The sequence below is a fragment of the Pinus tabuliformis genome, chromosome 6 (genome assembly GCF_031772625.1).
Source record: "Pinus tabuliformis cultivar Carrire ecotype Pingquan chromosome 6, CPIR1, whole genome shotgun sequence".
NCBI lineage: Eukaryota > Viridiplantae > Streptophyta > Pinopsida > Pinales > Pinaceae > Pinus > Pinus tabuliformis.
The window spans coordinates 1,870,484,012-1,870,498,316 of NC_142292.1; the positions used below are offsets into that span (position 1 = coordinate 1,870,484,012).

The 14,305-nt window shown below is 40.6% G+C and overlaps 1 protein-coding gene across 2 annotated transcripts in view; it reads right to left on the reverse strand.

Annotated features, from left to right (window-relative positions):
* LOC149266608 (actin-related protein 2/3 complex subunit 4) overlaps positions 1–14,305 on the reverse strand; it is a 348,674-nt gene that overhangs the window by 93,573 nt on the left and 240,796 nt on the right. For both annotated transcript variants that reach the window (XM_089397075.1, XM_089397078.1), the window contains exon 6: positions 5,342–5,446. In XM_089397075.1, coding sequence (XP_089253201.1) covers positions 5,342–5,446 — 105 coding nt within the window. The remainder of the gene's footprint in view (positions 1–5,341; positions 5,447–14,305) is intronic.

Genomic DNA, 14,305 nt, shown 5'->3' on the forward strand with positions numbered 1-14,305 from the left:
GGGAGTTGGGCCATTATGCGACCCAATGTCCAAGGAAGAAGAGTAAGGGAGAGTCTTCTGAGACTAAGGAAGCGACAGCATGGGCAGAGAAGGAAGTTTTGACAGACGATGACTATGCCATGAGTGCACACGCACCACTTGAGCGGAAGTGGGGAGACATCGAGCCGTAGTCAGGTGGACTACAGGGGATGAGGGGCAGGATCCTCGAGGTACCCAGCCTCTCGGATTAGACCTTGCTATGGGAGCCCTGAAGAGGAGTAGCAGGACTGGTTGGATCGGGTAGAGATGGATGCAGATGGAGCGGCAGAGAGAGCTACAGTGCAGGAGTCCTGAGACAGCGCGAGGCTAGCAGACTGTAACAGTGCGAGAGGCATGGGAGTGTTGGACCAGTGCAGGATGGCATAGAGAGGTGTGCAACAGTGCAAGATGCAGGGAGTTGTTGCAGCAGCGCAGAGGTCAAAGAGGGAGCACTTGTTAGCAATAGAGGGAGCTTCAGCATCAGTGGGTGTCCCTAGCCCAATGGAGAGGTCAGATTGGGAGATCAGTTACTTACTTCTCAGTAACTGAGATGCAGTGCAACAGTGGGCAACACGATGCAACATGATGAGAGGAGGTGCAGTGAGGATGCAGTGCTGGGTGAAAGGACCAGCAGTAGCATGGATGTAGAGGGAGCTGTCGTACAGATGCAACAGTGGCAGTGGCAGAACCATGGGCAGCAGTACAGGTAACAATAGTGCAGATGATAGTAAGCAGCAGGCCTAGCATCAGCACAAGGACTGATGCCATATGATCAGAGTAATACTCAGTGAAGAGTATTGCTAGAGCATAGTCCTCGGTAAGAGGGAGTGTTGATTTGGGGTAGCATCGGATGTGCTCTAGCCACGAAATTTGGTGGAGACATTGGGGCACATGAGATCTCCAATACCCAGAATAGATTTGGGCAGATTCTAAACAGTTCAGGAGATATTAAAAAAATTAATATTTTTAATGGGGTCCTAAGTGTAAACTTAGGGAAATTAAAATATTAATGTCGATTAATATGAAACTGTGTTAGAATGGTCCAAAAGACATGGATCAAGTCAGATCTAATCTTAGCCGTTGATTAGGGACTTAATCTCGGCCGTTGATATGTCAATGAGAAAAGTATAAGAGGAGGCTTGAGGGTCACTTGGAGTGTAGACCAGAGTGATCAGTCATTCTATTCTCTAGAGCGGGGTTCGCTAAGAAAGATAGAATTAGTGATCGGGAGATGCAGCTGAGGGGCATTTGAGTACAGAGAGACAGAGAGGCAGAGATATTGTCGGGAGAGCAGCGCAGTAGCCGGGCAAAGTGACGCAGAGCCAGCCAGGGCTCACGCAAAGGCAGTGGGGAGCTGCACAAAGCCTCAGAGAGGCCAGCGTTGCTGACGCAGATGGCCAGAGGGCCAGAGGGCTAACACAGGGCCTCCTAAGGCTAACACAGACCCATCTGAGGTGACGCAGGGCCAGCACTGGGCAAAGAGGGGTTGACACAGTCCAGAGAGAGGCTGACGCTTGGGTTTCTGGGGCAGACTTGTGCCGAGTAGCTGCTGGAAGGTTTATTCGAGGTTTCAGCCAGGAGATTTGTCAGAAACTGAGAGGTATTACTGCCAAGGAAATTCTCTGTTGGGTAGGCCAGTTTCGGCACCCAGATTATACTCTGATATTGCTTAATAAGAAAACCCTCAGATAGTTGCACTGGTTTTCCCACATTGGGTTTTTCCGGGGACATTAGTCTAAAAATAATGGTGTCATATGGTGTGATTATTTATGTTTCCTTTAGTTGTCGATCTGTAATATGTTGAGCATGCACTAGTGTTTATCTTCCGTATTTAAATTGTAAATAACTTGTTAAGTAAAATAACAAGTAGGTAGGAATAAATCAGATAAGGTGCAAGGAGTGTTTCTAAGTAAACTTACTTAGAAACTTCAACAAATTTCTTAGAGAGGGCAGCGCAACAATTACTAGAGGAGTGATCGAAGTGATCTCTTGCATTGAGGGTAGAGATAGTATCCGGAAGAAGGAAGTTTTCTTGGGCCAAAGAGTATGAGGCGGAGAGGGTAGAACGACGTCCAAAAAGAAATAGACATTGGCCCACGCAGAGCTGATGCAGTGGGAGCACAAGCCTTAGAGGGAGATCGAATTCCTGCTGAGGAAATCGAGTTTCAAAAGCCGGGAGCCAAGGTGTGAGACTGGGCGGCAGAAATTCAGAATTTCTAGCCAGTAGAGGGTCCAGAGAAGGAGCAATGTGATACCCAGTAATGGTGACACAGAGACTGCGTGAGGCTTACGCAGTTCTGCGTAGAGGCCACACAGAGGCTCCAGTCCAGCATGATCAGACTCAGATTCTTCTAGTGACATGGTGAGAGCATCTCACTATTTGTTTTTGTCCAGTTTCTCTTTGTATCGGATTGCTATTTGAGCATCCAAGGAACTGTACTCAGATTTACTACAACATAATAATAAAACCCTTAGATCTGCTACACCGGTTTTCCTGCATTGGGTTTTTCAGGGGACATTTGTCCAAAAATAACGGTATTATTGTGTTGTATTTTCCTTCTTGCTCAGTTTCTTGTTTTCGCATATAAATAAATTAAGTGAAGGTTGCAGTGCTTGTATTTTGATATTTGTCGTAGGAAACTGCAAGTAATTTGTTTAAAGGAATTTAATAAATAAGAGAAATGTCATCAGTTGTTGCAGTAGGGTTCCAGTTTAGGAATTTTCACATGGAATCACTAACCTAGGCAACTCGACTTCTCTACAACCCTGCAACTGAAAATTGAATTCCTACCCCAGCAATTTGGCTTGTCTGTCTGAGCACTATGTTGCCTCTAAGAATTTTGGCCTACTACTCCCTCTCCGCTTCTGAGCTTCCCGGCTAATCACTCACGCTTTGATATCATGTGAAAATTTCATCTATTGCAGCAACTAGAAATTATTCTTCTAACTGTAAATTTTATAATGCAGTTTATTTGCTACCACAAATAATGAATAAAATCGTAACTGTGATTTTCACCATAAAAAATACTCTGAAAATAAAATACTGAAAACTGAGAAATTCTAGCACACACATACAAGAATTGTGACACCGTTATTTTTGGACAATTGTCCTCAAAAAAACCCAACTTGGGAAAACCAGTGCAGCAGTTGAGGGTTTTATTATTTATGCAACAGCAGAAATTCTGAGTACAATAAAATGATGCCAAATTAGCATTTCTATCTAAGAAAAAATACTGCCAAAAATATATGAGGGAATTTACCCTCCTCAAGCAATCTCGCAACAAACTGAGCCTCAAAACTGGCTCTAGAACCCTATGCCCTACTTTTGCGCAGACCCCACTTGTACTGCCCAGAAACTACCTCTGATGTGACATCTAGCCTGTTGCTACCACTGGAAGTGATTCTTCCAGCTTCTTAGAAATTTTCCCGGCCTCTGGAAGTTGAAACAAACCCTTCTTCTGGATGAATCGAACTACCTATCATTAGGCACTGCGCAATCCCTGAACTGCCTCCTGAGGAATATTTTCGGCCTTCTCTTCCAACTCCTCTAGAAATTTGCTACTTTACCCCTCTACCACCTGTAACTCAACCTCTGACTCGATTTCCCCTGCTAAATCACTTGCACTTGAAAATTGACCTGTCCAGATCACTGGGTATCCGCAGTAATGTGTTCTCCATCTGCCCATCGACTTCTTATAATCTTCTATTGGAACATCAACGACCAAGATTAGATCTTAACCAAGGGCCCAGATTAATCTTTTGTTGATCCGTGTGAATTTCTAAAGAATTCTCACCTTGACTTAATTAATTCTGGTTAATTAACTAGTTTTCTAAGTTTAGACTTATGAAACATTAAAAAATAGGTTAATAATCTAATTAAGTCATCTCTAAGTGGAATTTCCATAAACGATTTATGGGTTATGTAGATCTCATGTATTCTAGCCTCTCCACCAAATTTTGTGGCTACAACAATCCGAAGCTACAAAAATTAACAGTTATCTATAGACATGCATCAATATGGCAAGCTCATAAACTGTTCTTAAGGAGAGAGAAATTTGATTTTCAACTGAAAGAGAATCTATTGCAGACAAGGAGAATACCTCCCTCCCTAAGAGGGAGTGTTGATTTTTTGTAGCATCGGGAGGTATTTCCGCATGCCAAATAAGCCTACTAAATTGGCAAAAGAAAATTATGAAAAATAATATTAAAATTATAATTTTTGGAGATCATGTAGGCTCCAAATCATCAAGTCAGCCGTGCCATGAAGGGGTGTGACTTTTGGTCAAAAAGTCACCCATTTGACTAATATAAAAACTACAAGATGACCTCCACATTTGGACCAATTCGACCAACACATTCTTCTATTTTCTGATCCACACGTGCGAAGTCAAAGAGGAAGAAATCTGAAGGTTGACCAAAATAAAGAAGCTGCCATTTGACCGAGTTTGACCTGCTCTATTTGACCGAGATTCTACTGAGTTTGACTGAAAATTTGACTGAGCTTGACACTGAAAAAGGACAAGTTTGACCACAAAAGGAAGTAGCCTTTGACCACAGATTTGAGCCGCAGCCAACCACAGTTGACCGCAGACCTTTGACCACAGGACCGAGCTGACATCAGGGCCGAATTTCAGACCATTGACCAGCATTGAACAGCATTAAATTCTATGATATTTGGAGGTTTGACCAGCATTGACTAAGCTGGTACTTCACCAGGTTTGACTGGTATCTTGGGCTTGATTTGTGGCACAGATTTCTACAATTCTTGGATTTATTGCTGAAGAACAATTTCTCCTCGAGAAAAAGAGTTGCTGGGTTTTTCACAGGGTCGGGTTTTCCCAGGGTAATTTTGTTGTCTCTATTGTGCTTCGCTGTCTCTTTCTGATCCTACTGTATTCATTGCATAACTGTTGGATTTTACGTGTGTGATTGTTTAATGATATGTGTGATACAAGATAACTGAACTGGAAAATAACTGGAAAATAATTATCAAGATCAGAAGATCAGTTTCTACTTTGCATTATTCTAGAAGATTCAACAAAATCTTCTTAGTAAAGCCAAATATAAACCTGCATTTTGCTATGCAAACTAATTACATTACTTTTTCAAGTCAACATAAGACTATTTCTGTTGAAACTTAAATTAAAGCAGTTTTTCTTAGGTTGTTGCTAAATTGATAATCTTTTTCCTTCATTTTTACTGTATATGTTTTCTGTATGATTTACTACTAGCCAAAATGTTGAAAGAGCTGCTTCCAACAACTGAACTGCTTTTCATGTGAACATCTACTATGATCATAAATACAGAGTAGATGTACTCCTACCTGTACTGGCTTCCGCCTAAGAACCTGGAAAGCCTCAGCACGCATTGACAAAAATCTAAGAAACTTTTTCGCTAGTATGTTTTCCAGTTCGTCTGCCTGTTTAACCTGCAACAGATCATTCATACATTTTTCAAACAGCGGTAAAAGAAGCAGAAAAAAGCTTCAACAGATCATTCATAAATTTTTCAAACAGCAGTAAAAGAAGAAGAAAAAAGCTTCAACTAAACAATATTTAGTAAATGGATTACACCTGATTAATAATTTGAGCGCAGATGGTAAAAACCTATCAAACACCTCTAATTCTATACTCTAAATTTTTCGGATATCAAAACTTTATATTATAAATTCTTGCATTGCAAAATAAGGAACACGAGTACAGAAGAGGAAGTCAAAGGCTTAACATTTATTGTCCTTTACAAGCAACTTATGCATACTTCATATAATATACTTCAATTTGAATCCATTTTTATAAACATTCAAGCACACTAACTTGATTGAGATAATCACCACATTTCATAAAGTTGTAACTACTAAGAGATGAGCGGCACTGTAAATGGGGGTGTCTGAATAAAATTCACGAAAAGAGATGTGTATGAATCAATGTGGAAAAAGTCGAAGTCGGGATTAATTCGGCAAGGGTCCAAAAGTTGAAAAACTCGGCAAAGTCGGGAATTTTTCGAAAAAGTCGGCAAAAAGTCGGCAAAATTAAAAAAATACAAAAATATTCATTTTTAAAAAAATCCGGACTTTTTCAATAAAATCCCGACTTTTTCAATAAAATCCCGATTTTTTCAATAAAATCCCGATTTTTTCAAAGAAAAAAAAATCATTAAAGAAACTACCACGATTTTTTGGAAAAAGTCCCGATTTAATCCCGACTTTTTCGATTTAATCCCGATTTTTTCGTTTCTTAAAAAGTCGGCAAAAAATCGGCCGATTTAATCCTTTTCTTGAAAAAATCGCGTTTTGGGGAATAAATCCCGATTTTATCGGGACTTTTTCCAGACTATGAATATCTGAAGTTGTTTGTTTAATGGCCACAAAATTCTCTCTAAACAAATGCTCATCTGTTTCTGGCATGTCTGCTAGGGGATGAATGGGGATGAATGCGTATTGAGAAAACTCCAAGGGACATTCTTGCTGGGGCTAGGGATTTTCTTGCAGGACAATCCACAGGGAGCCAAGGGACATTTTCCTATGGGCTGCAAAATAAGACTTGCAAAAAAAAGTGAGTCTAGTGGTACTGTTTTAACTATATGCGACATGAACAGGGCAACCTATTTGTTGCTTCTTGCTTCTTTCTTTTTGTAGATTGATTGATGTTCCATCTCTTCAAGGTCAGCCTTTGCCGGCTTTTTTTTCGTTATTTGGAGAAAGTATGCGTTTTGGAATGTCTATAATTAGCATTTTCTATATATGGCAAATACAAGTTAATTGTTTTCATTTTGAACACACAATAGTAGAGTGGTTCAATGTTCTGGTGGGTTAAGAGTGATGAGCTATTTTGCCAGGAAATGTGGGTTCAGGGACGGGTATGGGGACAGGTGCGGGGACGGGAGCGTTCACCTTTTGAAATAGGATACGTGGGTTCGTCGGGGGTATATTATAATTTTCATGTATTATATATTTTATAGATTATAATATATATAAATTTTGAAATCTTCCAACTTACATGTTAACAATTGTTTAAGTTGAAACCTAACAATATGCATGTTAACAATTGTTTAAGTTGAAACTTGAAACCTAACAATCTGATACTCATCTATGACACTGGCTAGCAGACTAAAATCCTTTTAAAATACACATACACTTTGTTATTAAGTTGAAACACAATGTTGTTAAGGTCTATAATAAAGTTAATGACAGGGATGACATATTCATGCTAGAAAAGATGATTTGATTCCTATCAGTCAAAGAATACCTATAGATGAAGCTGACCTCCAGGAAATTCATTATTATCAGTCCCTCAGAGAATGTTTCCAGATAACATAATGTCATCCTTCTACCAATCCTTTCATGAACAACACTTTAGCTTATATATTTAGTGGACCTACTAACTACATCCCAGTAAACTATGAAGGCTGAGAATAGGGTTTGCACTGAAAATAACATAACAACCCTTCTAGTATGATTCTACCATATTCAGATACAACAATCTGGCTGCATTAACCTGGAAATCTTTAAAATCCAACTTCAACTGTAAAAATGTCATTATAGTGAACTGGTTAATTAAGGATGCATTAAACTTATTAAGTTATTTGTAAGCTACTCTTGGGCAGGAGGAGATTATCTCCCAACTGATATATCATATGGATATCTGATACCCAAATCATTTCTCTAACATTTGTTTGATTGGAATTTTGAACTTCCATGAACTTATTCAACCCAATGACAAGCCACTACATCAAATGTGAGAAGAAAAGGATTTATGGACAAAGGAAAAACGTCGTCAAGAAACCCTTACGCATCTGTTTTTGGGGTTCACGCACCCATTTTGGGGGTTCAGCGAACCCGTTTACACAAAAGAACCCAGCTCGAAGACTCTGAATACTGGGTTCTTATGGGAAGTACCGGTTCTTTCGGGTTCTTTTGAGAGGTACCCATTCCAGCACCTGTTTCTTGCGGACAGGTTCGAGAACCCCACCCCTGGGTTCGTGAACCTATGCAACACAAGTGATGATTCAAGAGTAGTGTTCAAATTTAAAAAGGTGGGTATTGTTACCCCTCACATCACGAGTGGTAAATTGTGATTCTCATCACATGACAAGCTTTGCGAAGGTAGCCTATAGGGATGTTGATGGACTTACACATCTTCTATTCTTTCTTGGTGACACTACATCTTGGTTGGGCATGATACTTCATTGTTGGATCCATGGGGTTGGTCCGATGGATTGTTTAGTGTTGAGTTTTATCTTCTTGATTACATATCTTTGAGTTTATGGATGCTAGGCTTGATCGTGACATGGTTGTGGAAAACTGTGTAGCTTGGCAGTGACTCCCACAAGTCTTGGGTACTTGACTTATGAGGAGAAAACCCACAAAATGGAGTGTTATGGGCAAAGTACCCAAGCTTGAAGTTTTAGACCCAAAGTTGTTTGCCTGGAAACTGTTACCGCTCAAACTAGCAGGGGGCCTAAAAGGGACTCCTAAAGGGGCAAATGTTAGGTCAAGGGCAATAATGGAGACTTAGCCCACTCTCACCTCAGCTAAGACTCCCTACTATTTATTGGCTTTCAGCAATGGGAGGAGACCCAGTATATGGAAATTCACTTGTAAAGGGTAAGTAAACAAATGGATGTGAAGTGACCTTAATGATCCTTTTCCTAGAAGGAGGTTAAGAATGGAGCTTGCTTGCTCTACAAGCAAGGTAAAAAGCTTTCTAGGATAAGGAAGTGAGGATTTAAGGGCTAGGTTAGAGGAATATGCCTTGTAAAGGATTCTCCCAATCCCTAAAATCCTTATTGAACTCGATTTCTCAAGTGGTTCTTGAAGAATTAACTTTTCAAAGGTATGGGACCACACGAGACCAAGTGGACCCAGCCTAGGTTAAGGGGAGGGAGTCTAGCAACCAATGATGATCTTAACCCAAACAAGGAAGGGGAAAGGATCAAAACAAGAATTTCCACTTAAAGGTGTCAAATTGATCCTATGAGGTACTAGCCTAGGGAACACCAGGGAAAAATTTGATCTCAGAGTTAGTGCTTGAGATATCTCACAATCCCACCATCGGAATTTCTTCAAATTTGGAAGAGACCTTGAGGACACACCAGCGCAGTAGAGGCTAGGAGATCGAACTTTTTCTATGGCTACTTTGTCGGGAAAGTGATGCCCTAGGTGACCCAACTTGGCTAGACCTAGAAGAGAAGGGGAAAGGTGAAGAAAAATGGTTCGAGTGACCACCTATTGGTAGATATGTGCCTAATATCTTGGGGAGAATGGAGTCCAGGAGAATGATGAGAAAGGACTTCGTTTCTCAGTCAAGGAGGCCTCAAGGACTACTTCGCTTGGCCTTTAGGGCAAGACAAAGTGACCTCAAAGATTTATACTTCGCTTTGCACAAAGAGATGGCTTATCAAAATAAATTCAATAGCAGAATTATCCCTAGGAGATTTCATTCAACATACATGACCCATACATTGAGAGATGCTATATAGAAATAATAATTCCACAATTTCGCAATTATGCAATGCAGCAATTAGCCCTAGTATAACGAAAATCCCATTCCAATGCATATGGCAAAGTAAAACAAGAATAGCATTAAATGTGTGTACTTACATGTAAGAGAAGATATCCAACCTTCAACAATTTGACAATAAAGAAGCTCCAAGACAAGAAAATTCAATACAAACATCAAAATTCATCCATGCTCCAATTCATCCTCCAAGAAAGAAGTGTGAAATTCTCAATAGAGAAGAATGATCCAATCGAAAGTGATGATACAAATGAATTCATGTCTCTCCTATTTATACACTTATTAGGAGTTTGAATTACCTAATTTGAGCCTAGATTAGCCCATCAACTAAAATAATATGCAAATAAATATCTATTGGTGACAAGCCCACCAAACTAGCTCACAAATAAAATAATAAGCCTCCCAAGAGGTCGAATGATCAGTAATGCATGTCGTTGGGCTTTCTAAGAGGCCTCATGAAGTCCATAAGTCCCAAGATGATGAGTTGGACTTCCAAAAGTAATGAGCAAGGGGTTGGCCCCTTATTCTCCACAGAATAAACCTGTGGTGCTCCCAATGGCTGTGAGGGCACACAAGTGACCTCATGGGTCTCCAAGTAAGTCGAAGATGCCTGGACCATCTGTAAGGGCTCAGACGATGGTGTAAGTGATGCCACATCAACATACAAGTCTTGGGTCTTCTGCCAAGTGCATGGTACAACTGTGGTGCAGGCTGCGCAAAGGTGAACCAGGTGCATCTTCCTTGTCCAATAGGTGAATCTCGACCAATCTTTGAACATCTCTAGGGATCCATGGAGTGTTGTTTACTATTGTGGAGGCCCATGGATCTCAAATCACACCCTACATGTGCCAATGTAGCCCTCTAGAATGTTACGACCGCGTATAGGGAGACTAAACCCAAGATGGTGACCACCTACAATCCTGCATAAGATCCAATGCGTCCCCTAGCCTTCCAGTACAACAAGTCATCAAAGAAATCAAGTAAAAGAGCTTACAAACCATGGACCACAAGTGGGGACTTCATAATGGCTTGTCCTTCCATAATGGGCTTTGGCAGGTGCTAATGTCTCCAAGTTCCAAATGGGGTTAACCAAGTATCCCATTAGGTGGTTTCTACTTCTAAAGGGGATAATATGTCCAAGGTACATCCTTTAAAAGGTGTTGGCATGTGATAAAGAGATGGATGGAGTAGGGAGTGAAAGGGGTAGCCCTGGGCCATAGGCTGGGGTACAAGGGTAGCTAGTAAAAGGGAAGCCCACACTTGGGTATATAATGTATAGGAGGGAGCAATCGTGGTACATGAGGTGCCCCAGCCTTGATTTTTCCACCCTTCTTTATATGTCTTTTGCCTTTTTATGATTTTTCTTTAATTAACTGCTCGGGGCTCAAAGGGTAAGAGCATGATGTGTGAGATATAGTAGTGGATACCCCCTTTTAAGGTAGGGCGGTTCATTGCCCACCAGGGGTTGGGACAATCATGGGTTCCTATATGATGAAAGAGGCTCATAGAACCCGTAGGAACCAGGGTGATAGCCATGATGATGGTGTAGAGCTCATGTATTGCCTTTTTCCCATGCACTAATTGTGTTTGTCCCAACCATCTTTTGCATTTTATGGTACATTTTTCTGTTGAATGTGGCCAATTATGCTTTTAATTTTTTTTTTAGTTGCATCAACCTTTGGGGCATCATTTCAAGCCCAACCCAAGGTGTGAACAAGTGGAAGCGCAGAGGTAGCCCTATGTAGACCTAGTGAAGGAATGTGGACCCAGGTGGGAGAAATGATGAATGGGGTAATAATGAGTGGAAAGGGGCAATATATGTGGATGAGGGAGCGGGACCACGCAACCAAAATCAGGGTTTCCCATGAAATACCATCCCTAAAGCCAAACATTTAGTAAAAGAGATACCACGGGACTAGAATCCATGGTTAATATCCAAAAGGGGTCTAGGAGACAAGAACACATACGTAGCCCATTCTTTCCATTAAATCCCCCCATTAATCAATGCCCAGATGTGTCCATGATAAGCAAACTACAATACTCAATTACCAACTGATAAGGCATACCTTTAGGTTCGAGAGGCCCACCATCAAACATATGATCATGACAGATGGGTGGCGGGCCACATGGCTGGCTCAGGTGACAGAGAAGTGGCACAACGAACTAGTTGGTGGCTCCAAGAGGTTGTTGGTTGTGAGCTGAGGACCATCTTGGAGAAAAAAATTCTCCTAGGGATATCACCCACAAAATGGTGAGGAATTTCTGGCTCCAACTAGGATGTGATCTCTCGAAGAAGTGGACGAAGCTACTCGAACTGGAGGTCACGAGAACTCCAACAATCTCTTGGTTACCACAGACTTGTTACTTGCACATATCAACGATTGAACCCACTGGGAAACATGCTTTTCACGGTGTCTTATGATTAGCCATGCTTAGTGTTAGGATATAAAATCAACAAAAAAATAAAATTATGCAAATTTTACTTTAAAGGCATCTAATCTACCATGGGAAATATTGCATGATGTTAATTCTAATGCAAAATCAACATGCAATGCATCCTACTCTACCATGCATATGATACAATATCAAGTGGCCTTGGGATAATACTCCCTTAGGAGTTTTCCGTTTACAGGGAGGGGAACGGACTCTCCATCAGAGGTCTCTAAGTGGTATGAGTTTATTCCTGCGACATCACTTATCCTGAACGGACCTATCCAAAAGTTGTCCCACTTCTTGTGCATGTCGGGTTTTTCTCTTATTTTGTCCCATAGGAGTACAAGATCGTCGGGTTTGAATGCTTTGTGTTGGCTATGCTTAAAAGCGAGTTTCTTTTTATCATGACTACAGCCAATTTGGTCAAAAGCTTTCCTTCTATTCTCGTCATTTTCAATTATCTGATCAATACGAGATTATATGGCATTTTGTTGATCAGGGAAAGCTTTTAGACATTCAAGGATGGGTAACTACATTTGGATAGGTAGTTTGGCCTCGGAACCATAGACTAATTGGAACGGGCTAAAACCGGTGGAAGCCTTTACAGTTGTTCAGTCAACCCATAGGGCATACTTGATCTTGCTATCCCAATCCTTCTTATTATTGCCAATAGTTCTTTTGATGATTTTTATGAGGTTTTTATTTCTTGACTCAACTTGTCTGTTTACTTGGGGGTAGTAGTTTGTGATAAGATTATACCATACTTGTTACACAGGGATGTCAAAGCCATGGAGTCAAAACCTTTGGCATTACTAGTGACAATTTTGGCGGGAACACCAAACCTGGTAATGATTTTATCCTCAAGGAAATCCATAACTACCTGGTCAGTTGCTTTCTTGGTTGGTATTACTTCAACCCACTTGGTGAATAGTCAGTCGCCATGAGGATCCATCTATGGCCATTGCTAGAATTGTCTTTGAATTCGCTGATAAAGTCTAAACCCCACGGTTGGAAAGGTGCATCGATGGCAACATTTTTTAATGGCATAATCGGAAGGTGTTGCTTTCCAACAATAGTTGGCAGGGTTGGCATTGTTTTACAAAGTTCAGGGTGTCAGCGTAGATGGTGGGCCAATAATAACCTTCCCTCAAAATCTTATGAGTACTGGTTCGTGTAATATTCCTAATTAGCCATGGCTAATTGGAATATTCGATTTTGTCCAATTTTTGCCTTCTATAGTTACTTGTAAATAAAAAAGTGAGGACAGGGGACATAACTCACTTTTTGAATAAAAAGTCACTTCCTAGTAGCACAACGTTGTGACTTAAAGGGAAGCCAAGGGGGCCAAAGGGGGACGCAGAAATGGGGCCCACGCAGACACATGGAGGGACTGCGCAAGAGGGAAGAAACACATGGCAGGAAGGAGATCACGCAAGAGAAGGTGAGCCTAGGGATTGTGGGAGGCAGAGGCTATAAAATAGAGAGGAGCCCCCTCATTTTGGATCATTCAATTATGTGCATTTTGAGCTAGTCGTTTCAACTTCTGAGCACGTTGGCTGTTTAGCTAGTCTGCAGCACTGTTTAGTGCATTGAGTGTCTCCGTTCGGAGATCTCGCCCTTAGCCCCGGGGGACTTCGAGTGCCTGCTCGGGCAAGGTATTTCCTTTGGCATTTCAGCAGTAGTTTTATCAGCATTCCAGTAGTGGTTTGAGCAGCGTTTTGGAGGACTGCGCAACACTAGGAGAGGGATGCACTTCTTTCTGGCAGTAGTGTTGGACTGGGATTTCTGCCTAAGTTACCAGAAAATAGATACGGGAACGGATACGGGTACGAGGTTTGAAACGGATACGGCAAATTTTCAAAAAATCTGGATACGATACGGCAGGAAACGGCACATAATAAATATATTAAAATATATATATATATATATTAAAAATAATTTAATAAAAAAATTCATATTACCATTCATATTTCAGAATCTAGATTATCATCTATGATCTATCATGATTCATGATTCATCATCATCAATTCAAGTTTCAACATATGCCATATGGCATAAACATTCAACATTGCCATCATCATTAACGATTATTCATTATTATAACATTCATGATTCAAGTTTCAAGTTTCAACATATCATCAAGTTTTTGTTTCAAATTTCAAACATCAAGTTATCAACATGACAAGTTACACAAACACCATCATTACCAAAATTAATAATGCATACTAATTACTACATACTATGAAAGTACAAAATCATAAATGAACTATGACTGGCAGTCTACTATCATTACTCATAATTCATGTGGTTGTTCAAAAGTTTAAAAGTTAGAAGTTAAA